Source organism: Papio anubis, chromosome 18 (assembly GCF_008728515.1).
Source record: "Papio anubis isolate 15944 chromosome 18, Panubis1.0, whole genome shotgun sequence".
In the NCBI taxonomy this organism is placed as follows: Eukaryota; Metazoa; Chordata; class Mammalia; order Primates; family Cercopithecidae; genus Papio; species Papio anubis.
Window position 1 is genome coordinate 32,210,578 of NC_044993.1, and position 22,536 is coordinate 32,233,113.

General features: G+C 47.7%; 1 protein-coding gene and 1 long non-coding RNA gene across 21 annotated transcripts in view; both read right to left on the bottom strand.

The window, feature by feature from the left end:
• Positions 1–235: 235 nt before the first annotated feature.
• On the bottom strand, positions 236–7,381 carry LOC108583496. Of its 2 annotated transcripts, none has more exons than XR_002519258.2 (4): positions 7,100–7,381; positions 3,419–3,528; positions 2,198–2,238; positions 236–1,399 (listed from the first exon to the last, which is right to left on the bottom strand). It is a non-coding gene; the product is annotated as an uncharacterized LOC108583496 (long non-coding RNA). The 2 variants fall into 2 exon arrangements; XR_004179767.1 differs by having other exon boundaries at positions 236–1,679.
• Positions 7,382–15,462: 8,081 nt separating this feature from the next.
• ADGRG5 (adhesion G protein-coupled receptor G5) overlaps positions 15,463–22,536 on the bottom strand; it is a 35,596-nt gene continuing 28,522 nt past the window's right edge. For 16 of the 19 annotated variants that reach the window (XM_021932033.2, XM_021932026.2, XM_021932036.2 and 13 more), the window contains 3 exons: positions 22,146–22,263; positions 17,570–17,847; positions 15,463–17,215 (listed from right to left, as the gene is read on the bottom strand). In XM_021932033.2, coding sequence (XP_021787725.1) covers positions 17,115–17,215; positions 17,570–17,847; positions 22,146–22,263 — 497 coding nt within the window. In that variant the 3' untranslated portion in view covers positions 15,463–17,114. Of the gene's footprint in view, positions 17,216–17,569; positions 17,848–19,865; positions 19,935–21,666; positions 21,801–22,145; positions 22,264–22,536 lie in introns of those variants that run through there. The other 3 variants (XR_004179766.1, XR_002519255.2, XM_021932038.2) reach the window with 3 other exon arrangements.

A 22,536-nucleotide genomic window follows, 5' to 3' on the forward strand; every position in this document is an offset into this window, starting at 1 on the left:
TCTAACCCCTGTACTAAAGGAATAGAAGCAATATGTCATTTCAAACAAGCTAAGAGACAAAATTAAAGGATAAAATATTTGCAGATAATTTTTTAAGTCCAGAAAGAAGAGAGAAAGAACAGAATAAGCAGATAAGATAAAGTAATGGATTTAATTCTAAACATTTACAAAGTATACACTATGTTTACATTTACATATACATTTACATTAAATATAAATGAACTAAATGCTCCAGTTAAAAGGCAAAGAATTTCAGACTGGATTTGGAATGGGGGGAGGGGAAATTATGGTGTTTACAAAAGAAAAGATACATTTAAAGCATAAGAATAAAGTTTAAAGTAATAAGGTAAAAATACTAATAAAGAGAAAGTTGAAAAATTACCTGTGGAATACAGTGTCCAATATTTGAGTGATGGGCATACCAGAAGCCCAATTGCACCATTACACACGTAATACTCATGTAGCACACAAGCACATGTACTCCCTGAATCTAACACACACACACACACGCACAATTTATTTCACACACGCGCACACACATACACACACACACACACAAAGGCAGATGTATTTATATTCATGAAAGACAAAATAAACTTCAAGGCAAAAACCAGAGGTAAAGATAACAAACGTTACTAGGAAGACATAACAATATTAAATTTGTGCCTACAACATAAGCTCAAAATATATAAGCAAAACTTAATAAGACTATGGAAAAATCAACAGCCATAATAGAAGAGTTTAAGACACCTTTTTCAGTTTAATTTTAAAAACAAGACAAAAGAGTATAAAAGATTTGAAGAACTCTGTTAATAAACTAGACTTAATGAGCATGTGTATAACACTGCACACAATTGTTGTAAGATACATGTGTCAAGCAGAACGTTTATAAATTTGGCTCATATTCTGAGCCTAAAACAAATCTTGATCAATTTCTAGGAATTTTAACCATTCATGTAATGTTGCTCTGACCACAATATAATTAAGCTAAAATCGATAAAAAATAACTAGAAAATCCCCATAATGTGGAAAATTTAAAGACATACTTCTTTATAATATATCACAGAGAAGTTACAATTAAAAACTAAAAACATTTTGAGGTGAATAATAATGAAAATATATATATCAAAGCTGGTAGGAAAATTTTCTAAAGTTAATACTTACAAGAAAATATATAGCATATATTAGAAAAGAATAAAGACTTAAAATTAATGAACTAAGCATCCATTTCAAAGAACCTAGAAAAATAATCGTAAATTCAACCCAAAAAGTATAGGAAAGACCAAAGCACAAGTTAACAAAATAGTAAGCATACAATTAAGAAAATGAACAAAAATCAAAATTGGCTCTTTGAAGAGACTAACAAAATTGGCAAACCTCTGGAGAAATAACGAAGACCCTAGGAAAAAAAAGCACAAATAACCTATGTCAGGTAGAAAAAGGAGAACATTCTTATGACCATAATTATATAAGAAGATAATATTATGAACAACTTTATGCCAATAAATTTAAAATTTATAAAAAGCCTTAGAAAAACATTGCTTACCTAAATTGATGTAAGTAGAAATAGAAATTCTGAGCAGTCCTAGACATTCTAGGATTTGTATTTATACTCAAAAATCTTCCCACAGTGAAAACTTAAGACCAGACAGTTCCACTGGCAAGTTATACCAAACATTCTAGGAACAAAAAATAATTCCAAGTTGGCCCCAAACTCTTATGAAGACTCAAACTCGTTTTATGAGGCTGGCATACTCTTGACGCCAAAAGCCAACAAGACAGTATGAGAAAGAAAACTTACAGGCTACTCTTTCTCAAGAACATCGATGCAAAAACTCTTTTAAAAAATTAGTAAACTAAATCCAGTAACATATAAAAGGATAATGTTAGGTTTAACAAATGCAACACATAGTTTACATTACCAAAAAAATTAATGTAATTCACGACATTAAAATATCAAAATTCTAATAATGATCGTAATATATGCAAAGAGATGTTTGACAAAATTCAACATTCATTCATGATTTTAAAACAAACAAAAACCCTTAGCAAACTGGAAACAGAAGGGAACTCCCTAAATCTGATAATATCTGATTAAATATACAGGTATATGAAACCCTACAGCAGATAGTATACTTTCAGGTGAAACTGTTAAAAACTTTTCCCTGGAGATTGGTAACGAGATAAGGAAGCTCACCATTACCACAGCTGTTAAACTCTTGTTCTGTAAGACCTGGCCTGTGTACCAAGGAAAAGAAATAAAATAAAATAAAACATACAAGGATTGGAAAGATAAAAATGAACTTTATCATTCATGGATGATATGATGAGTACATGAAAAATGCAAAGCAATCCACAGATAAACTATTAGATTCAACAAGAGAGTTTAGCAAGGTTGCTGAATACAAAAATCAATATTAAAACATCATTATGAGGCCAGACATAGTTGCTTATATCTGCAGTCTCAGCACTTTGGGAGGCTGAGGCAGGTGGATCACTTGAAGCCAGGAGTTTGAGACCAGCCTGGCCAGCATGGTGAAATGGCATCTCTACTAAAAATACAAAAATTAGCTGAGCATGGTGGTATGTGCCTGTATTCCTAACTACTTGGGAGGCTGAGGCACAAGAACCACTTGAACCTGGGAGGCAGAGGTTGCAGTGAGCCAAGATGGCACCACTGCACTCCAGCCTGGGCAACAGAGTGAGACTGTATCTCAAAAATAATAATAATTATGTAATACTATATAGTAGCCATAAGAATTAGGAAATGAAAATTTTTAAAAATCACTGCAATAGGCAGCCTCTAAAGCAGTCTCCCAGTGAACCCTACTTCCTGGTATTCACTCCTTTGTGTAATCTCATCTTCTTGTATGGGCTGGATTTAGTGACTAACTTCTAATGAATAGAATATGGCAGAAATCATGGGATGTCCCTTCTGATATTAGGTTGTAAAGAGTGTGGCTTCCATCTTGGATTCTCTCTCTCTCTCTCGCTCTTTCTCTCTCTAGTACTCTCTCTCTCTCTCAGATCACTTGCTCTGGGTGAAGCTAGCTGCCATGTCATGAGGCAGCCCTGTGGATCACCTCCACAGTCAGGCCCTCAGATGAGACCTCAGACCTGTCCTCCAACTTGACTGAAGCCTCATAAAAGACCGTGAGCCAGAGCCACTCAGCTAGGCCACCTCTGGATTCCTGGCACACAAAAATGGGGAGATAAATATTTGTTGTTTTAGCCACTGAGTGTTGAAGTGATTTGTTACATGGCCATAACTAATATGACTATCATTTATAATACTTCAAAATATATCAAGTACTGAGAAATAAATCTAAATGGAAATGTGCAAAACCCAGATAAAATTCTAAAACTGAATTGAGAAATAATTTAAGACATGCAGAAATATACAAGTTAGGGCACTCACCAGTAGTCTAATACATATGTGGCTGCCTAGTTTATGACAGAGGTGACATTTCTGAACATTGAAGGAAGAGTTGACTTTTCAATAAATGGTGCTAGAAGAGTTGGGTATCCCTATGGGAAAAAAATGAAATTTGACCCTAGCACGTACCAGTCACCTAAATCAATTAAAGAACTATGGATGAAAAGCTATTAAATTTCCAGGCCATAACATAAACTAACCAGAAGTAAGAGTTTAATCAATTAGAATATATTAAACTAAAGAATGTCTGTTTGTCAAAAGACAGCAGGGAAAAAAAGTGAAAAAGAAAATTCATAGAATGGGAGAATATATTGACAATAATATAACTGACAAAGGAGTACTATCCAGAATACATAAATACCTCCTACAAATGGACAAGGAAGAAATGAAGAGTGAGCCTGAGACAAAGACTTGGGTACAGGCAGTATATCTAGAAGGTCATGCCAGGAGCAGGAGTTGGTGGGGGAGGGAGGTAGAAACCCAGTTCACAGGCATTGTCAAGGTCACTGCTATAGGTACTGAAGACTGGGTTCCTTTGGGACCTCCAAGTCCCCTGAGAGTTCCAGGGTTGTTTCCATGAAGGTCAGGAGGCTGGAGCATTTCTCCACCATTCCAGGCTTTCCCACATGGTTGGAGGAGTCCCTGGGGTAGAATGTGGAAAGACTGACTCTCTGGCAGTGGGAGGCTCCATGACATGGAGGCTGAAATCAGAGTGATGCTGGCCCCAGATGTGTCTGCTATAGAGCCAAATGACCCAATAAGAAGCTGGAAAAGCATTTGAATAGGCACTTCAAAAGAGGAAATCCAACTGGCCGATAAATACATGCCGGAAATACAATTTAAAATAACAATGAGCCATCGCGACACACCCATGAGATTTCCCCCAAATTAGCCATACAGAGTGTGGCTCTGTGGAGCACTTAGGAGGGGGCAGAGGATGGCTAGGTGGGGCTGTAAATTTGTTCAACCACTTTAGAAAGCAGGCATTATCTAGTAACATTGAAGATGCTCATGACCTGTGGTTCAGACAGTCCACTTCCAGATACATAGCCTGCAGAAATACATGCATATTTGTACCTACTCACTTATAAGAATGCTTATAGTAGCATTGTTCATAACAGCTTTAACCTGCAAACATCCCAACATCCATCAGGAAATGAATGGATGAATAAATCAGAGTATGTTCACATATTGGAATAGTATACAGCAATGAACAGGAATGAACTACTTCTACATACAGCAATGCAGATGAATCTTCCAAACATAACGTTGAGTAAAGGAAGGTGGGTTTCATTCACGTAATCTTCCAAAATAAGCAAAACTAAAACTGTATTGTTTCAAAACTAACACGAAAGAGCTAAAACGGTATTGTTTACAACTGTACAGGTGGTAAAATTATAAATAAAAGTGAGAGAGAGATTCCTCCAAGTGTTGGAATAGTGTTTCCCTCTCCAGCACAGTGAGGTTGTGATGGAGGATTGGGGATGGGGGCTTCTGGGGTGGTGGCAATGTTCTCTTTCTTTACCAGGGTTGTAGTTACATAGGGATTTGCTTTATCATTTTTGTTAAACTGTGGGTATATCCTGTGTATTCTGCATAGTTCACCATTTTTTAATGCTTAAAAATAAATGACTAGCCCAGGCATGGTGGTTCACACATATAATCCTTATGCCTTGGATGGCTGCGGCAGGAGCGTCACTTGAAGCCAGGAGTTGAAGACCAGCCAAGGCAACGAAGCAAGACCCCCATCTCTACAGAAAAATTTAAAAATAGCTGGGCATCGTGATGCACACTGGTAGTTGCAGCTACTCAGGAGGCTGAGATGGGAGGATCACTTGAGCCAAGGAGTTTGAGGCTGCAGTGAGCTCTGATTGTGCCACTGCATTCCAGCCTAGGCAACAGAGTAGATCCTGTCTCTGAAAATCCATCAATCTATCAACCAAACCGACCCACACACATCACCAATTCTCTTCCCTCCCTTGAGTTCCCCACCTTAGTTACAGACAGGCCACCCCAACTACACAAGAGTCCAAGACTTCAGCCTTGATGATGCCCCACCCTCACCTGACCTGCAGTGTGGATTCTACCTCCCAACACCTCCCAGAGCCTCACCTCTCCCTTCATTCCTGGTGGCAGCATGACCCAGGTGGGGTGGCTCACCATCATCTGCTGCTGATGCTCAAGGACAATCTAGGACAGCTACTCCTCCCTGGATGCCACTCCAACCTGTCTCCACCCACTGCCACAGTGATCTTTTTGAAACACCACTTGGATCAGGAACTCCCCTGGTCAAAGACCCTCAGTATCTCCTTACTTCCCGAGCACCATAATTGGCCCTTCCTTATTTTTCCAGTTTCTCTCCAGCTCCTCCCACTGCCACTCTGCTCACCAAGCCCACTCTCCTGCATTCTCTTTCTCACCCAATCACCCCCAACCCCAAGCCTGTGCCACTTCCCCTCCCTTTTCTCCTGCCTAACCCTATTCAACACTGTGGTCTTGGTGTAGAAGTCATCTTCCATAGGAAACCCTCCTGCCCTGCACCGCCTGACTCAGGCTGGTTGACACCTCTCTCCCCACTCTAACACCCACTAGCGGAAGCAGCCAAGCCCACAGGCTCCAGGCACTCCGGAGAGGTCTGTGTTCCTGCAGCCTGGGTTCCTGGGTAAGGGAACAAATGCAGGGCCTGTCTGAGACCAGAGACTCCCACTGTGCCAGGCACAGCCTGAAAGCAGGTCCAGGGTGCTTCTGAGAAGGAGGCTTCTCAGCCTTAGCAAAGCTTTCCCTGGACCAAGCCTGGAGGGTGCAGAGAACCACGATGAGACCACGAAGTCTAACCCCAGGCCCTTTCTCCGTTTTCCTTCCAGGAGCAAGCAACCTAAGCCACCCAGATTTTTGTTTAACCCAAGGGCCTTCTCCACAAAAGACAAATTGAATTTCCTACCCATGCAGGGGATGGAAGGCCTTGGAGTCTAATGTGATGTAAAAAATAATAAAGAAATATGACATTTTTGCACTCCCAAGCTTGACCACACACATCTCACTATGTTAGCACTGCCTAATACCTCTCCAGGCCCCAGCAAATGGTGAGCCAAAGGTGGGGGAGTGAAGTGGCAGAAGCGGGAACCAGGTCTCCTTCCTTCATAGGGTACCCTGGAGCTGAGCAAGTCCTGGCTCAACAGAAGGTCTCACTGCATGTTGGATAGACAGAGGGTAGATGGACAAGTGTTTGAACATTGGATGGATGGATGGATGGATGGATGGATGGATGGATGGATGGAGAGGTAAACCCACAGACATTAGAATGGACAGATGGACAGATGAGCGGATGAAGGAGAAAGGAAGGATGGATGGATGGATGGATGGATGGATGGATGGATGGATGGACAGATGGATGCACAGACATTAGAATGGACAGATGGACAGATGAGTAGATGAAGGAGGAAGGATGGATGGATGACGGGTGGAGGACAATGGACAGATAGATAGTCAGATGAATGGCTGGATGAAGGAAGAGATGAATGGATAGCTGAGGAAATAGAAGACAAAGGGATAACGGATGGATGGGCAGACAAAAGAATAAACAGATAAATGGATGAATGGACAGAAGTATAAATGGATGGGTTAGAACAACAGATAGTCCAACAGATGGATGGACACACTTACCAATGTTCTTCTTTAACAGGACTGGGAAAGTCAAGCCAGGGCCTCAAATCTGCTCTTGTTGGAAATGCTCCTCCTCATAGATGGCAGGGACGTCATCGCCACCCACAGGTGCTGGGACAAGGGAAGAAGGCAGATGTGGCCAGCCTGACCCCTGGTGGTTGCTATGGGAATGATCACCCCAGAGCCTCGCTTCGCTGCTGGGGGCCGTAGGGGCTGTGAGAAGCTGGGAAGGGTGGGACCTTCCAGAACACTCTGATCTTCTGTTATCCAGGCAGGTTCCCATCAAAACACTCTTGGACACAGTTTGCCACATCTATAGTGTGCTAGGCACTAAACCAGGACTTTGCTTGCACTCTGAAGGACCTAGTCTTGGCCAAACCCTGCTAGAGAGAGCTGCTGGGGCCACCGTGGACAGGTGACTCATACAGCATACATTTATGCATTGCTTGTCACGCCAGGCAGTGAGCCAGGACACTCACCCCTTTCTCATCAGCCCTTGAAGTAACACCCAGGACAACCCCCGTTTGACAGGTGAGAATACAGAACCTCAGAGAGGCCAAGAGGCTTGCGTGGGCCTGTAGCGAGTGAGGGGCAGAACCCAGGCTGTCAGGGAATCCCCCCCTCACCCTGCCCATCCTTAACGACCTTGCTCCCTGCCTCCCCGCCGGACCCTGTGGGGAGGAAAATTGAGGTTGATGTTCTCAGCATGCCGGCCTCAGCATGAGCACACACACAGCCCCTCCCACCTCAGATATCCCTGTCCAGTAGGGTCACTCCTAACCTCTCACGGTTCTGGTGGGGAAGCAGAGCCTGGTGTGATCTCAGCTCCAGCGCTGAGTACCTGTGTGACCCTGGGTGAGCCACTTAACCTGTCTGTGCTTCAGCTTCTCATGCGTGTTCCCAGGATGACACTAAACACAGGGCTGGTGTCAACATTCAACAGGCAACCATATTTAGAGAGCATCTGACTCACCGGGAGTGTTTTCCTCTTATCATTGCTAGGGAGGAAATGGGCTCAGAGAAGAAAAAGCCTGAATATGGAAGACAGCCGTTTCCCCCACGCTCTCTTTCATCATTTTTCAATAATACGGTGGTATCATCACTCATCTTAGAAACAATGCTCCCTCCTTTGCCTGCAAATAAAATCCAAATTCCTGAGTCTCCCCTACCCTTCCTTACCTCCCCTCCCCAACCCCAGAGGCATCCTGAATTTTGTATGTACCCTTTACAGCTCTGTCTGTAAAGTTCAATGCAGTGTAAGTGTTTAGATACGTATTACTTACTTTTTCTTGGCATTAAACCATTATTAAAAATGTATGGGCTGGGCGGGTGGCTCACGCCTGTAATCTCAGCACTTTGGGAGGCCGAGGTAGGCAGATCAACTTGAGGCCAGGAGTTTGAGACCAGCCTGGCTAATATGATGAAAATCAATCTCTACTAAAAATACAAAAAATTAGCCAGGTGTGGTGGCACACACCTATAACCCCAGCTACTTGGGAGGCTGAGGCAGGAGAATTGCCTGAGCCTGGAATACAGAAGTTGCAGTGAGCCGAGATTGCATCCCTGTGCTCCAGTCTGGGTGACAGAGCAAGACACTGTCTCCAAAACAAAAAAAGGCGTATCTACCAAGATTACATGCCTGTAATCTCAGCCTGGGCAACATAGTGAGACCCCCGTCTCTACAAAAAATAAAAAATAAAAATAACTGGGTGTGGTGGTGTGCTTGTAGTCCCAGCTACTCCAGAGGCTGAGGTGGGAGGATCATATGGCCAACACGGTGAAATCCCATCTCTACTAAAAATACAAAAATTAGCTGAGCATGGTGGTGTGCACCTGTAGTCCCAGCTATTTGGGAAACTGAGGCAGGAGAATTGCTTGAACCCAGGAGGTGGAAGTTGCAATGAGCCGAGGTCATGCCACTGGAATCTGGAATCCAGCCTGGGCAATAGAGTAAGACTCTGTCTCAAAAAAAAAAAAAAAAAGTAAAATAAGTAAAATTTTTAAAGGTATGAAACTGTAGTCTCTGGGACTTTTTTTTGTTTGTTTTTTTTAATCAACACCTATGTGTCTTAGCTTCGCCCACGCTGTGGCTGGTAGCTGTGGTCCATTCGCTTTAGAGGTTTAGAATGTTCTGTTCTGTGATGATACCACAAGGCCACTCTCCTATCAAGGGGAAGTTGGGCTGTTTCTGTGATTACTAACAACGCTATTATGAACATTCTCAGGTGTGTCTCTAGGAACACTGCAAGGCTTCCCCTTAGATATATTAGGGAGGTAGATTTGCCAGAGCATAGGTGTGCCAGTGTGCCTCTATAGCAGCAATCCCCAACCTTTTGGGCACCAGGGACTGGTTTCATGGAAGACAATTTTTCCACAGATTCAGGGTGCACAGCAGGGAATGGTTTCAGGATGAATCTGTTCCACCTCAGATCATCAGGCATTAGATTCTCATAAGGAGCACACAATCTAGATCCCTCGCATGCACAGTTCACAATAGGGTTCTCAGTCCTATGAGAGTCTGATGCTGCCCCTGATCTGACAGGAGGCGGAGCTCAGGTGATAATGATTTCTCCCCAGCCAGTTCACGGCCTGGGGGTCGGGGACCCCTGCTCTATACAAAGAGAAATGCCTAACTGCTTTTCCAAAGTGCTTGAACTAATTACACTCTCACCAACAATTTTGAGAGTTCCTGTTGAACCACGTCCTCGCCAACACTGAGCGGTGTCAGACATCATAATGTTTACCAATCAAACGTGTGGAAGATGATGTCTCGTTGTGGTCTTGATTTCCACGTGCCTGATCGCCAGTGGGCTTAAGCATCTCATCATATTTTTTTGGCCATAGCTGTTTCATCTTTGGTGAAATGCTGGTTCATGATTTTTTTGCCCATTTATCCTTTTCTTGCTAGTCCATAGGGGTTTTTGATACCAATCCTGATCATACATGTATATGTGTATATGTCTCTCGCAGATTTAGCTGGTGTTTTCACTTGCTTAATGGTATCTTTGGGGAAACAAAATTGTTATTTTTTAATTGTATCAATTATTGTATCACAGTTAATGCTTTTTGGTGTATTTTATTTAAGAATTCTTTCCCTGAAGGCAGAAAGATATTAACCTATGTTGTCTCCAAACGGTGTTAAAGTTGTACCTCTATTATTAATCCATTTGGAACTGCGTCTTGGTTATGCTATAAGGTAGCGATCCAACTGCACTTTCCCCTCACATGAACAACCAACTTTACCCACTCTGAGTAATGAATAGTTGCTCTTGCACACTGATCTGACGTGTTCCCACTGGCAGAGCTCAGAGCTCCACATCTGCCTGCATCTTCTTCTGGGCTTTCTTCTCTGTTTCTTTGGTCAGTTTGTTGATTCGTGTGACAAATTCCTAAATATATGGGGATTTTTTAAATTGTGTTTTTGTTATTACCCTCTAACTTCATTGCATTATGATCTAAGAATGTCCTCTATCAAATACAGGTTGAGTATCCCTAATCTGAAAATCCAAAATCCAAAATGCTCAAAAATTTAAAACTTTTATATTTTTTTGTTTGTTGTGTTTGTTGCTATTGTTGTTTTAAGACAGGGTCCCACTCTGTCGCCCAGGCTGGAGTGCAGTGGCACAGTCTTGGCTCACTGCAACCTCTGCCTCCTGGGTTCAAGTGATTCTCCTGCCTCAGCCTCCCGAGTAGCTGAGACCACAGGTGTGCACCACCATGCCCGGCTAATTTTTCTGTTTTTAGTAGAAACAGGGTTTTGCCATGTTGACTAGGCTAGTCTCGAACTCCTGACCTCAAGTGATGTGCCCACCTCAACCTCCCAAAGCGCTGTGATTACAGGCATGAGCCACCACACCTGGCCCAAAATTAAAAACTTTTAAATCACAGACATGACACTCAAATGCTCATTGGGGTTGGACACAGTAGCTTACGCTGCTAATCCCAGCACTTTGGGATGTTGAGGTGAGAGGATCACTTGAGCCCAGGAGTTCGAAACCAACCTGGACAACATAGTGAGACCCTGTCTCTGCAAAATTTTAAAAATTAGCCAGGTGTGGTGGTGCACACCTGTAGTCCTAGTTACTTAGGAAAATGAAGTAGGAGGATCCCTTGAGCCCAGTATACTTGGTGAGCTATGATAGTGCCACTGTACTCCACCCTGGCCAACACAGCAAGACTCTGTCCCAAAAAAAAAAGAAACAGAGAGAGGGGGGAATAGAAGGAGGGGAGAGAGAGAGAAAAGAAAGAGAGAAAGGAAATAAAGAAAGAGGAAAGAAAGAAAGAAAGAAAGAAAGAAAGAAAGAAAGAAAGAAAGGAAAGAAGGAAGGGAGGGAGGGAGGGAGGAAGGAATCGAGGGAAGGAGAGAAGAAGGAAGGAAGGAAGGAGGGAGGGAGGGAGGGAGGGAGGGAGGAAGGAAGGAAGGAAGGAAGGAAGGAAGGAAGGAAGGAAGGAAGGAAGGAAGGAAGGAAAAAGAAAAGAAAAGCTCATTGGACCATTCTGGATTTCAAATTTTCAGGTTAGGGATGCTGAACCAGTACGTATACAATGCAAATACTCCAAATAAGGAAAAAAAAAAAGAAATCCAAAATCCTAAGCACTTCTGATCCCAAGCATTACGGGTAAGGGATAATTGACCTGTACCTCTTCTTTGAAAAGTTTTGGAACTTGCTTTCTAATCTGGCATACAATTAATTTTTGTAAATGGTCCATGATTGCTTGGGGAGCGCCTAACTGTGGAAGGTGGGATTGAATCACTGTCCATTAGATCAAGTTTAATCTTGTTGCTGAAATCTTTGCTATTTTTTTCAGCTTTGCTATCAATAATTAAGAGAAGCATTTTAAATATGCCACGTTGGTGGTACATTTGTCAGTTTCTCCCTATTCTATCTTTTTTTTTTTTTTTTTTTTTTTTTAGATGGAGTCTCACTCTGTCACCCAGGCTGGAGCGCAAAGGCGCAATCTCAGCACACTGCAACCGCTCTCCCTCCCAGGTTCAAGCAATTCTCCTGCCTTGGCCTCCCAAGTAACTGGAACTACAGGCATGTGCCACCACACCCAGCTAATTTTTGTATTTTTAGTAGAGACAGGGTTTCACCACGTTCGTCAGGCTGGTCTCAAACTCCTGACGCTGTGATCTGCCCCACCTCAGCCTCCCAAAGTGCTGAGATTACACATGAGCCACTGTGCCCGGCCTCTATCAACTTTTAGAAGTCAAGTTTATTGGAGTAAATTTAAACACAGTACAATTTACTTTTTAAATGAGCAGTTCTGTGAGTTTTTATATATATAGTTATGCAATCACCACCACTCTCAGAATATATTATATTTTTAATAGCTTAAAAAGTCTCAGCCAGGCGCGGTGGCTCACACCTGTAATCCCACCACTTTGGGAGGCTGAGGCGGGCGGATCACCTGAGGTCAGGAGTTCAGGACCGGAATGGCCAAGATGGCAAAACTTGTCTCTACCAAAAACACAAAAATTAGCCGGTCACGGTAGCGCACGCCTGTAGTCCCAGCTACTTGGGAAGGCTGAGGCAGGAGAATCCCATGAACCTGGGAGGCAGAGGGTGCAGTGTTACTGTTCTCCAGCTTAGGGGACAGAGCAAGCCTCTATCTCAAAAAAAAAAAAAAAAAAAAAAAGTCCCAGCTGGATTTGGTGGCTCACACCTGTAATTCCAGCACTTTGGGCCACCAAGGCAGAGGGATCCCTTGAGGCCAGGAGTTTGAGACGAGCCTGGGCAACATGGTGAAACTCCATCACTACAAAAAATAAAAGATTTAGCCGGGTGTGGTGGCATGTGCCTGTAGTTCCAGCTACTTGGGAGGCTGAAGTGGAAGAATCACTTGAGCCCAGGAAGTCGAGGCTACAGTGAACCGTGTTTGCATCACTGCACTCCAGCCTGGGCAACAGAGCAAGACTCTGTCTCAAAAAAAAAAAAAAAAAAGATGAATTGTTAAACAAAATGTGGTATATTCACAGTGAAATATTATTCAGCCAGAAAACAGAATGAAAAAATTTGCTATAAGACTGGCTTTGGAACCAGCCCTCCCCTCCAGGCGATAAGCCAGTTCATGCCAGCTCTCTGATACTCTCCCACGCCCCCAGCTCCAGCGCCCCTGGGTTCATTCTCCAGCTCCTTCTGTTGAAACCCAGGCTCTTGGTCACTCTATTCCCTCACCCTCCTTAATTTTTCTTCTCAGCACTTGTCACCACCTGTCCTGTCTGTCTCTTTGTTAAACTGTTCAGTGTAAGACATTCCTTCCCCACAAGAATGTGATGACTTGTTCATTTATATATCCTCAGCAACTAGTGCAGTGCCTAGAATATAACAAGTGTTTAACAATTACGTGATGGGTGAATGAATGAGTCAATGAGGCACAGCACCTGTCTCCAAAATGCTCTCGGTCTGGCAGCTGAGACAGACAGGGACAGTCATAACACAGAGAAATAATGTATGTCACAGGGGGAGGGCGGGGGTGGTGGGGGTGCCACTCTAGATCTGCAGGTCAGGGACCACTTCCCAGTCTGGACTGAGGGGAATGAGGATGTGCAAGGCTGAGACTTGAAGGATGTGTCGCCATCACTCCACAAATGAGACGCACAGGAGAGCCTTCCAGACAGAGAACAGCCCAGAGATGAGAAAGAACCTGTTCAGGGAACTGAAAGCTGTCCAGTGTGGCAGCACCGAGGAGGAGGGGGGAAGGAGTGGTAAGACACAGCTGTAGAGGGGGACACAAGCCGGACCCTGAGCCTTTCCAGTTCCAGTGGGGAGTGTGGCAATGAAGAGTGGGTGCCGTGGAAGGGCTTCCGCAGGGGTGGACACGGGCAGGCTGCAGGATGGAAAACACCCTCTAGCTTCTGGATGAAGTTGGAATTGGGAGTGGGGAGGCAGGGAGGCCACGGGGCCTCTGCAGGAGATGGAGGCTAGGTCTGCACCAGGGCTGATAGCAGGGGTGGGGACACCCAAGGCAGACCCCTTGGGGTTTCTGGAGGCGGCTTTGACTGGCAATAGGAACACCTCAAGCTGAGTGGGCTGTGAATGAGAGGGACTCATCCAGTGGGCCGGGGGGCTGCCCCCTCAGCACAGCCTGGGTGGATTTAGAGAGTGAAGAGTCCACACCCCAGACTCCTGAGCCAATGCTCTTCTCATCAGAGTTTCCAGGTTTAGCAAAAATCAAAATACATCAATACAAAGGATACCCTGCTACATGTGAATCCAGGTAAACAACGAATAATGTTTTAGTATGTCTTCCAAATTGGTCATCTGGTATTTTATCTGACAACCCTATTTTCAATAGCCCCGCACACACACACACATGCAAACACCCCTTTCTGAAATAACAGTAACAAAACCACACACAGAAATCTCCTAATCTGTGGTCCCGTTGACATTTACGTGTCATCCGTTCACCAAGTGCCTGCTCTGAGTCCCTGGCCCTGAACAGCAGTCCCCAGACTCCACCCCATTCCATCCTCTGGCAGAGTCTGGAAGCTCCCAAGAGCTGGCCCTCGGGCCCCAGGGCCCCATCTGGGCTTTGCTGGGAGGGAGAGGAAGGGGGACATGGGACCCTGGTTCCACACCATCTCCCTCAGTCCCTCCCCCACACCCAGGTGAGACATTTCCAGGAAGTGGTCCCTGCCCAGGGCCTGGACCCCAGCGGGGCTCAGGGCCACAAGCTTGGGGTTGTTTCCTGGAACTGCCAGTCTCATCCCGTGTCACTGTGGCCACATCCTCCCTTGGGCAGCCCTGGGCTTGGTGAGGTCTGGAGCCAGGCTCTGGGCTGGGGGGCTCTATGCAAACCCAGCCACAGCAGGAGCCTGTGTCCCCGCTCCCTGGAGCTGCCCAAGAGAAGAGCTAAAGGTTCCCATGATTCCTCGGGACCCTCATTAGCATGGGGACCCCCCCCACCAAGGCCTGGAGAGCCTGGGCTTAACCATGGGAGCTTGGATGGGTGCTCACATCACCCAGATGGTGGTGGGGGTGGGGAGATTCTGCCTGGAGTTAGCGTGGGAAAGAGGCCTTCTCTATCCACTACTGGGGCGATTTTGTAGAAGATGTGATAAATGACCACCAGGAATTTCAATAGACTGGAAGATTGGGGAACTGGGAGGTCGGGGGACATGTGGCACGGCCTGGAGGCTGCACTGTGTGGGGACTATTCCTAGAACAGCAGAAAGCCAGCAAGGTGGGAGTAGAGGCCCCTCTGGGGAAAGAAACTGAGGCATGGTGAGATGTGCCTAAGAAGGGGTTGTGCCTGCAAGGTTGAGCAGAGCTGGGCCTGGGGCTTAGACAGGCTGGCCTCTGAAACTCAGCCAACACTGTTAATAATAATAATAGCAAAAATACTAATGATAATACCAGTAACCGTTTACTGAGCACTTACTCTGTGCCAAGTCTCTTTATTTGAATTATTTTACTTAGTCCTCAAAATAGGTACCACTGGCCTCTATTTTACAAATAGGAAAACTGAGGCACAGAGAGGCTGAGTGGCTTGTCCACAGTCTCACAGCTAGCAAGTGGCAGAGCTGGCACTGGAGCCCAAGCAGCCTGGCTCCAGAGCCTGTGCCACTCACTGCTTGGTGAAGGAGTTACTTGCGTCTAGAAATGTACAGAAGAGCAGATGATGTCCCAGGAGAACTTTTCCAGAGGAAATCCTGCTCCCATTTTCTGCCTGTGACCCTCAAGGTCATCAAAACTGCCCGATGGCCTGGGGCAGGGCCCTGAGCACCTACCCCAGCCCTGCTCTGGTGCCAGCTATATCTGGGGTGCAGCCCCCAAAAGTGACAGCGCAACGGTGCATTGGGAAAAGAGATAAATGGCCGTGTAAATGTGTCTTGCCTTTCCTCCTGGAGGAAGCGGGTCACTCAGCAGGCACAGTCCTGCAATTACGGCCCCTCCAGCTGGTGCATGGGGTCTGCAAACAGGTGTTTGAGCTATTCCAGATGTAGTCTTGGCGCCAAGGGCCTCTGAGTGTTGGCCAGCGGCTCCCCCTCGTGTTCGTCCAGGGAAACGCACTGGCTTCATGAGCGCTGTCTCCCACAGGGTCTGACAGGTCTGGGGTAAGGGTGATTATCTGCAACTATGGCCTGAGCTTTGGATTTAAAACCCACACTCTCACGCCTACCAGGGCAAATTCAATCCTGCCCAATCACCAAATAGCCAGGTCACTGGGGTCCAGCTGATTCAGCAGGAGGAGAAAGAAGTGTTTTCCTCTGCCCCGCAAGAAAACTCTGTGGGATGGGCTACTGGTCCAAATGGTCTGTAGAAGTCTTGGGAGTACGCAGGAGGAGCCTCTGGGAAGGGCTGAACCTCCCAGTCTTTGGGAAGGGTGGGCTTGGACTTGGAGTCATCATAATTTAGGGAGTTAAAGGAAAAGAGGCCTCAGGCATAGGCCAGTAAAGTCTCAGACCCTGGGTAGGTCCCACCTGCCCCAGGCCAAGATGCTGTCTGGCCCTCCCCAGGAGGAAGATGACAGGGCTGAGCAGGTGCTTCCATGGCAGCTTGGATGAGATCCTGCCCCTAGCAAGCAGGTGGAGGCTGTGGGAATTCCCACCCCACAGTGACACTCTTCCCCCTGGTCTTATGCAATCTTTACTAAGCTCCCGGGTTAAGCTGGACAAAGCCACTTGCCCCCATGTCACAGCTGTGGATACCCAGGGTCGGTGAGAAGTGGCAGGCCCAGGGTCATACAGACTCAGAACCAGGTCTTGAAACTCAGCCTCCTTGATGCCCAGGCTGGTGCTCTGCCCACATCCCTGGCCAGCTGGGCCCAGGTGCCAGGACAAAGTTTGCTGCCCCAGGTGAGGTTGGATCTGCCCTGGAGCAAAATGTCAGGGAGAGGTAGAGCAACACCTTCCCCTCAGTGCCTGGAGAGGCTGTGGAAGTGGAAAAGGCCCCTTGAGGGTCACAGTGGCCTCGGGTCCAGTAGCAAGCCTGCCACCCTCTAGCGGAATCCATGGCCTCAGGCTACTGGCAGCCAGAGAGGCTGAGGGTTCCAGGCCAGGAGGCCCAGACTACGGCGTTGTCTGGGAGGAGCTGAAGGCCTCTACCTGTGCCTTGGCCTCTGCTTCTGAGCGGCATCGCTGGGAGCAGAACCACAGGAAAAGGAAGAAACCTGCAAGAGAAAGGCTGGTAGGTGGGAGTGCTACGGGGCAGCGTGGGCTTCCCCAGAGGCCAGGGTCTCCTTGGCTGCAGCAAGCTGGCCTCCCTGGGGCCCATGAGCAACTCCCACAATCTCTTACTGTAGGAGGCCAGCAGCGGCAGAGCCTCAGAGCTGGAAGAGCTGCTGTGGCCAGACCATAGAGTACCTTCATGCAGATGTAGCCCCCACCAGCTTAGCTAATGGGGCTGTGGGTTGGATGTCAGTGCCCTACTCGCCCCCTTCACCTGAACCCCTTTGGCAGTGAACATCCCACCAGCCATACACCCCCTGCCAGGTGGCTTCCTCCAGGCCGCCCTCCAGCCCTACCGTAGAGCGAGTTTAAGATGGTGAAGAGGAACAGCTGGGGCAGCAGGAAGATGCCAAAAGAAAAGAAGGCCAAGGCCCAGGTGGTTCCCAGCAGCACGGTGAGGCCCAGCACGGTGACAGTGTCATGGCAGGCCCTGGCATTTGGTGCGTCCGCCCGCACCCGCAGCCTGCGCAGGGTCCACAGCGCCCAGGCCAGCACCACCAGGTTGAAAAGGGACGTGAGGCCACCGTAGCCCATGACCAGGACACTGTGTACCACAGGGCTCCGAACCCAGCACCTGCAGGGGAAGGTGATGTGTCGGGCTCACGGTGGCTCCTAGGCCCACGCGGAGGACAGCGTCACTCCCTGAAGCCCCACTCGGTCTCCTGGCTCAGGCTCTATTGTTTCTTGCCTGACTGAACACACGGTGAAGCCCCTCACCCGGCTTTCCAGCCAGGCCACCACCAGAAGATGCATCTGCCGCCTTGGCCAACGATCTGAAGCTCCCTCATGCCCACCTTTCCAGCCACAGTGGTTTCTCTCATGTCCCCGTGTCTTCACCACCCTGAAAATTCTTCCTGTCTCCTTTCCACATCTCACTCCTCTCTGCTTCCACGGCCAGCCCGAGGCCGGCGTGCCCCATCTTCTGTTGGACACTTGGCCCAGAGCCCTCTTTCCTGGAAACTCCCCCTTCCACTCCACTACATGGTTGTCGCCGCCTCATCTTCATCTCTGCAGTGGGACATCCCTACCCAGGAGCCTCTCCCCACCTAGACGGGGCCACCATGGCCTGTGCTGGACAGTGGGCAGGCTGCCAACCCATGGCTTGTGGACAAGGGCCCTCCAAGTGTCAACCTGAGAGCACACAGAGCAGCAGGAGGCTCACTGAGGGTTGAGCACAGAGCCATGGAGAACTGACCAAAGCCAGCCCTGATCCCGGGCCCTCCCAGAGGCCTCCACCCTCTGCCTCCCCAAGACACCTTCAAGACAGATGCCACCTTTTAGTCAGACACAATGTCATGCTGAGGCAGGAGAATGGGGTTCAGAGATAGGAACATAAGGACTTCCTAGAACTAAATCAAATGGAGGCCAGGCGCAGTGGCTCATGCCTGTAATCCCAGCACTTTGGGAGGCCAAGGTGGGCTGATCACTTGAGGTCAGGAGTTGGAGACCATCCTAATCAACATGGTGAAACCCCGTCTGTATTAAAAATACAAAAATTAGCTGGGCATGGTGGCGGGTGCCTGTAATTCCAGCTACTAGGGAGGCTGAGGGAGGAGAATCACTTGAACCTGAGAGGCAGAGGTTGCAGTGAGCCGAAATCGCACCATTGCACTCCAGCCTGGGTGACAGAGCAAGATTCCATCTCAAAATAAATAAAAATAAATCAAATGGAAACACTTCAGCTATGACAGGAAATATCCTCTCCATTTACATAGGCATATGTCAAATGACTTTGTAACTCTACTTCATCCTCCTCATTGACAGAGGGCGCACACCAAGTAACCAGTGGAAACCTCTGGAGGGTACTTAAACCTCCACAAATTCTGTAAACGACTCTTAAGGCCCTATGCTCTGGCCCACTCCTGCACATGCTTTCATTTTCAGTCAATCTCTGCTTTTGTTGCTTAATTCATTCCTCACTCTGTACACTTTGTCCTTTTTCTTTTTTCTTTTTTTTTTTTTTTTTCACAGGGAGTCTCTGCTGCCAGGCTGGAGTGCAGTGGCGTGATCTTGGCTCACTGCAACCTCCGCCTCCCGGGTTCAAGCAATTCTCCTCTCTCCGCCTCCTGAGTAGCTGGGACTACAGGTACCCAACATCACACCCGGCTAATTTTTATGTATTTTTAGTAAAGATGGGGTTTCACCATGTTGTCGAGGCTGACCTCGAACTCCTGACCTCAGCTGATCCACCTGCCTCAGCCTTCCAAAGTGCTGGGATTACAGGCATGAGCCACCATGCCTAGACTTGTCCAATTCTTTGTTCAAGATGCCAAGAACCTGGACACCCCCCACCAGTAATGATGTGCTTTATGTGAATTGTCCCCTGCAATCTCCATGACCACCCATAAGGCAAGTACATAATCATCCTCATTTTGCAGATGAGGAAACTCAGGCTCTGGCTCAGGAACACATTCCAGTTAGAGGCAAAGCTGGAACCTAAAGCCCCCGGCCCAGAGCCTGAGCCCCTAACTGTCACAATCCCCTGCTCAGGTTCGCTTCGTGGCTCCTGCCCCTACAGTCACAAGGGTCCCAGGACATTATTTTGGGATTCCTCCGAGCTGATGAGTGTGGTAGGGGATCACTCACTCTCACCGTTAGGGAATATCCCCACAGGGGCAGCTCTACCACAGTCCATTCAGCCAGCATCCCGTCAGTGGACATCTGAATGATTTTCAAGGGTTGTATTTGTTTTGTTTTTTGAGATGGAGTCTCACTCTCTCTCCAGGCTGGAGTGCAGTGGCGCAATCTCAGCTCACCGCAACCTCCACCTCCCAGGTTCAAGCGATTCTCCTGACTCAGCCTCCTGAGTAGCTGGGATTACAGGTGCACACCACCACGCCTGGCTAATTTTTGTATTTTTAGTACAGATGAGATTTCTCCAAGTTGGCCAGGATGTGTTTTGTTTGTTTGTTTGTTTCAAGTTGGAGTCTTGCTGTTGCCCAGGCTGGAGTGCAGTGGCGCTATCTCACCTCACTGTAATCTCTACTTCCCGGGTTCATGCCATTCTCTTGCCTCAGCCTCCCAAGTAGTTGGGACTACAAGCGCCCGCCACCATGCCCAGCTAATTTTTTGTGGTTTTAGTAGAGATGGGGTTTCACTGTGTTAGCCAGGATGGTCTTGATCTCCTGACCTCATGATCTGCCCGCCTCGGCCTCCCAAAGTGCTGGGATTACAGGCGTGAGCCACCGCGCCCGGCCTGTTTTTGGTTTTTAACTGATGTTTGGGTTTAGGAATGTGTATATACATAGTAAGAGATGTTTTAAATTGAAGAGAAAAAAAGTCACAAACCCCAAGGTAATTGTTTCCTGAGAGGAGAGGGGAGAGTGAGGGAGACCCACGGAGAAGCTGGCTCGTAGGTGGGTGTTCTCTAACATCTGTGCATTAGTTGGTCCTGTGGATGTGTCACTATAGCTCCTTTGTCCTCATCACATTATTACATAAGAAAATAGGCTGGGCATAGTGGCTCACACCTGTAATCCCAGCACTTTGGGAGGCCAAGGCAGAAGGATCACCTGAGGTCAGTTGAGACCAGTTTGGCCAACATGCTGAAACCCTATCGCTACTAAAAATACAAAAATTAACTGAGCATGGTGGCAGGCACCTGTAATCCCAGCTACTTGGGAGGCTGAGGCAGGAGAATCGCTTGAACCCAGGAGGCAGAGGTTGAAGTGAGCTGAGATCGCGCCATTGCACTCCAGCCTGGGCAACAAGAGCGAAACTGCATCTCAAAAAAAAAAAAAAAAAAGAAAGGAAGGAAAGAAAATACATCTTCAAAGAGTATGTAAACTGAGGCCAGAGATTCTATTTCTTCATCTGTAGGATGGGGATGATTATGCACTTGCCTTATGGGCTGTCAAGGAGATTGCAGAGAACAATTCATGTAAATTGAAGTCACATGTCCTCTGATACACCCAAGCCTCACTGTGAGGGATCAGGCCCACCTATGTACCACGCAGTCCCCCGGCCTTGCTTCAGGGGCTGGGGGCCAGGCTCTGGACCAGCCTGTCAGAGACCACGTCCCAGCTCTGCCCCTGACTGGCTGGGGCTCCTCAGGTAGAGTTCTGAAGCTGCCTGTTTCTCAAGGGAAAAAACTGTAAAATAGGGCTGGCAACAGGACCCAGCCCTTGCCCTTGTGAAAACGAAACCGGCTGATACCCAAGGCCTGCCACAGAATCAGCCCCCAGCTATCCTGAGCCTTCATCAGCCAAGAAGGAAAAAGAAGGTTCCACAGCCAACTGCAAGTGAGTGACGGGCCGGCAGGGGTTCCTTAGGCTAGTCTATGTCTGGCTGTTAGAAATGCTGCATAATAATAAATAGTGTCCTTAATGTCCTCGCCTGCAGGGAGGGGCTAAAAAAAAAGCAGTAGCGTGTCCCCCGGCCCCCAAAGGCCTACCTCGCTGCCTCTCCTTGCCTCCCCCAAGCCCAGCCCCCACAGCATTCTTGTCCGACTAGGAGGGCTTGAGAGGCCTGGCAGTGCCCAGGGCAGATCGGGAGGAGTCGGAGCCTGGGTAGGTGCAGCAAGGTGGTCTGCAGGGGAACAGAGTCAAGTGCAGGCTGAGCCAGACCCTTAGGGCCTGGGCACTGGAGGACGGGGCAGGACAGAGGAGACGGGAGGCCCAGCTGCCCTGGCATGTTGGCGAACAGATGTGGCTCCGTAGACTTTGTCAGCATCGAATACAAGGCTGCCTCTGCAGGAGACCTGGATCCATGGAAGGGATGTGACGGAGCCCCCTGCAAACTCCCCTGTCAACCCCAGCTCCCTCTCTGCCCCACAGCCAGTGCCTTGCCTACAGAATATTCCATTTGGAGTCCCAGGCCCATGTGGCCCTTCTGCCAGAGCCAGGGAGCCCACTCAGCCCTGAGGGCACTCACATGGACATGTTCTGGAAGCCCGTGCCATTCTCCCAGCTGTTGAAGACGGGGATCGTGTGGGGTCCGTACACTGAGCTCTTGACAGAGAGGCAAAGCAGCACCAGGAGGGCTGGGACCCCTGAGAGGTGAGACAAAGGCTCAGGAGATGTGGGAGAGGGCTGGCCCTTGGTCCCTGGGGCTGCTGACACAGAATTCCACTGGGCAAGGGACAACTGGGAGGAGACTGTTCTGAGCCCCCAGCTTCGGAGCAATAAGCCTGGTGGTTTGGAGGAAGCTCAGTTCTACAATGGAACAGTGGTGGAGGGAGGAGTGGTCACACCGGGACGGTGATGGTGGGGAGCAAATGGGAGGGAGGACTGGGGAACTGCTGAGGAAATAGAAATAAGCAAGA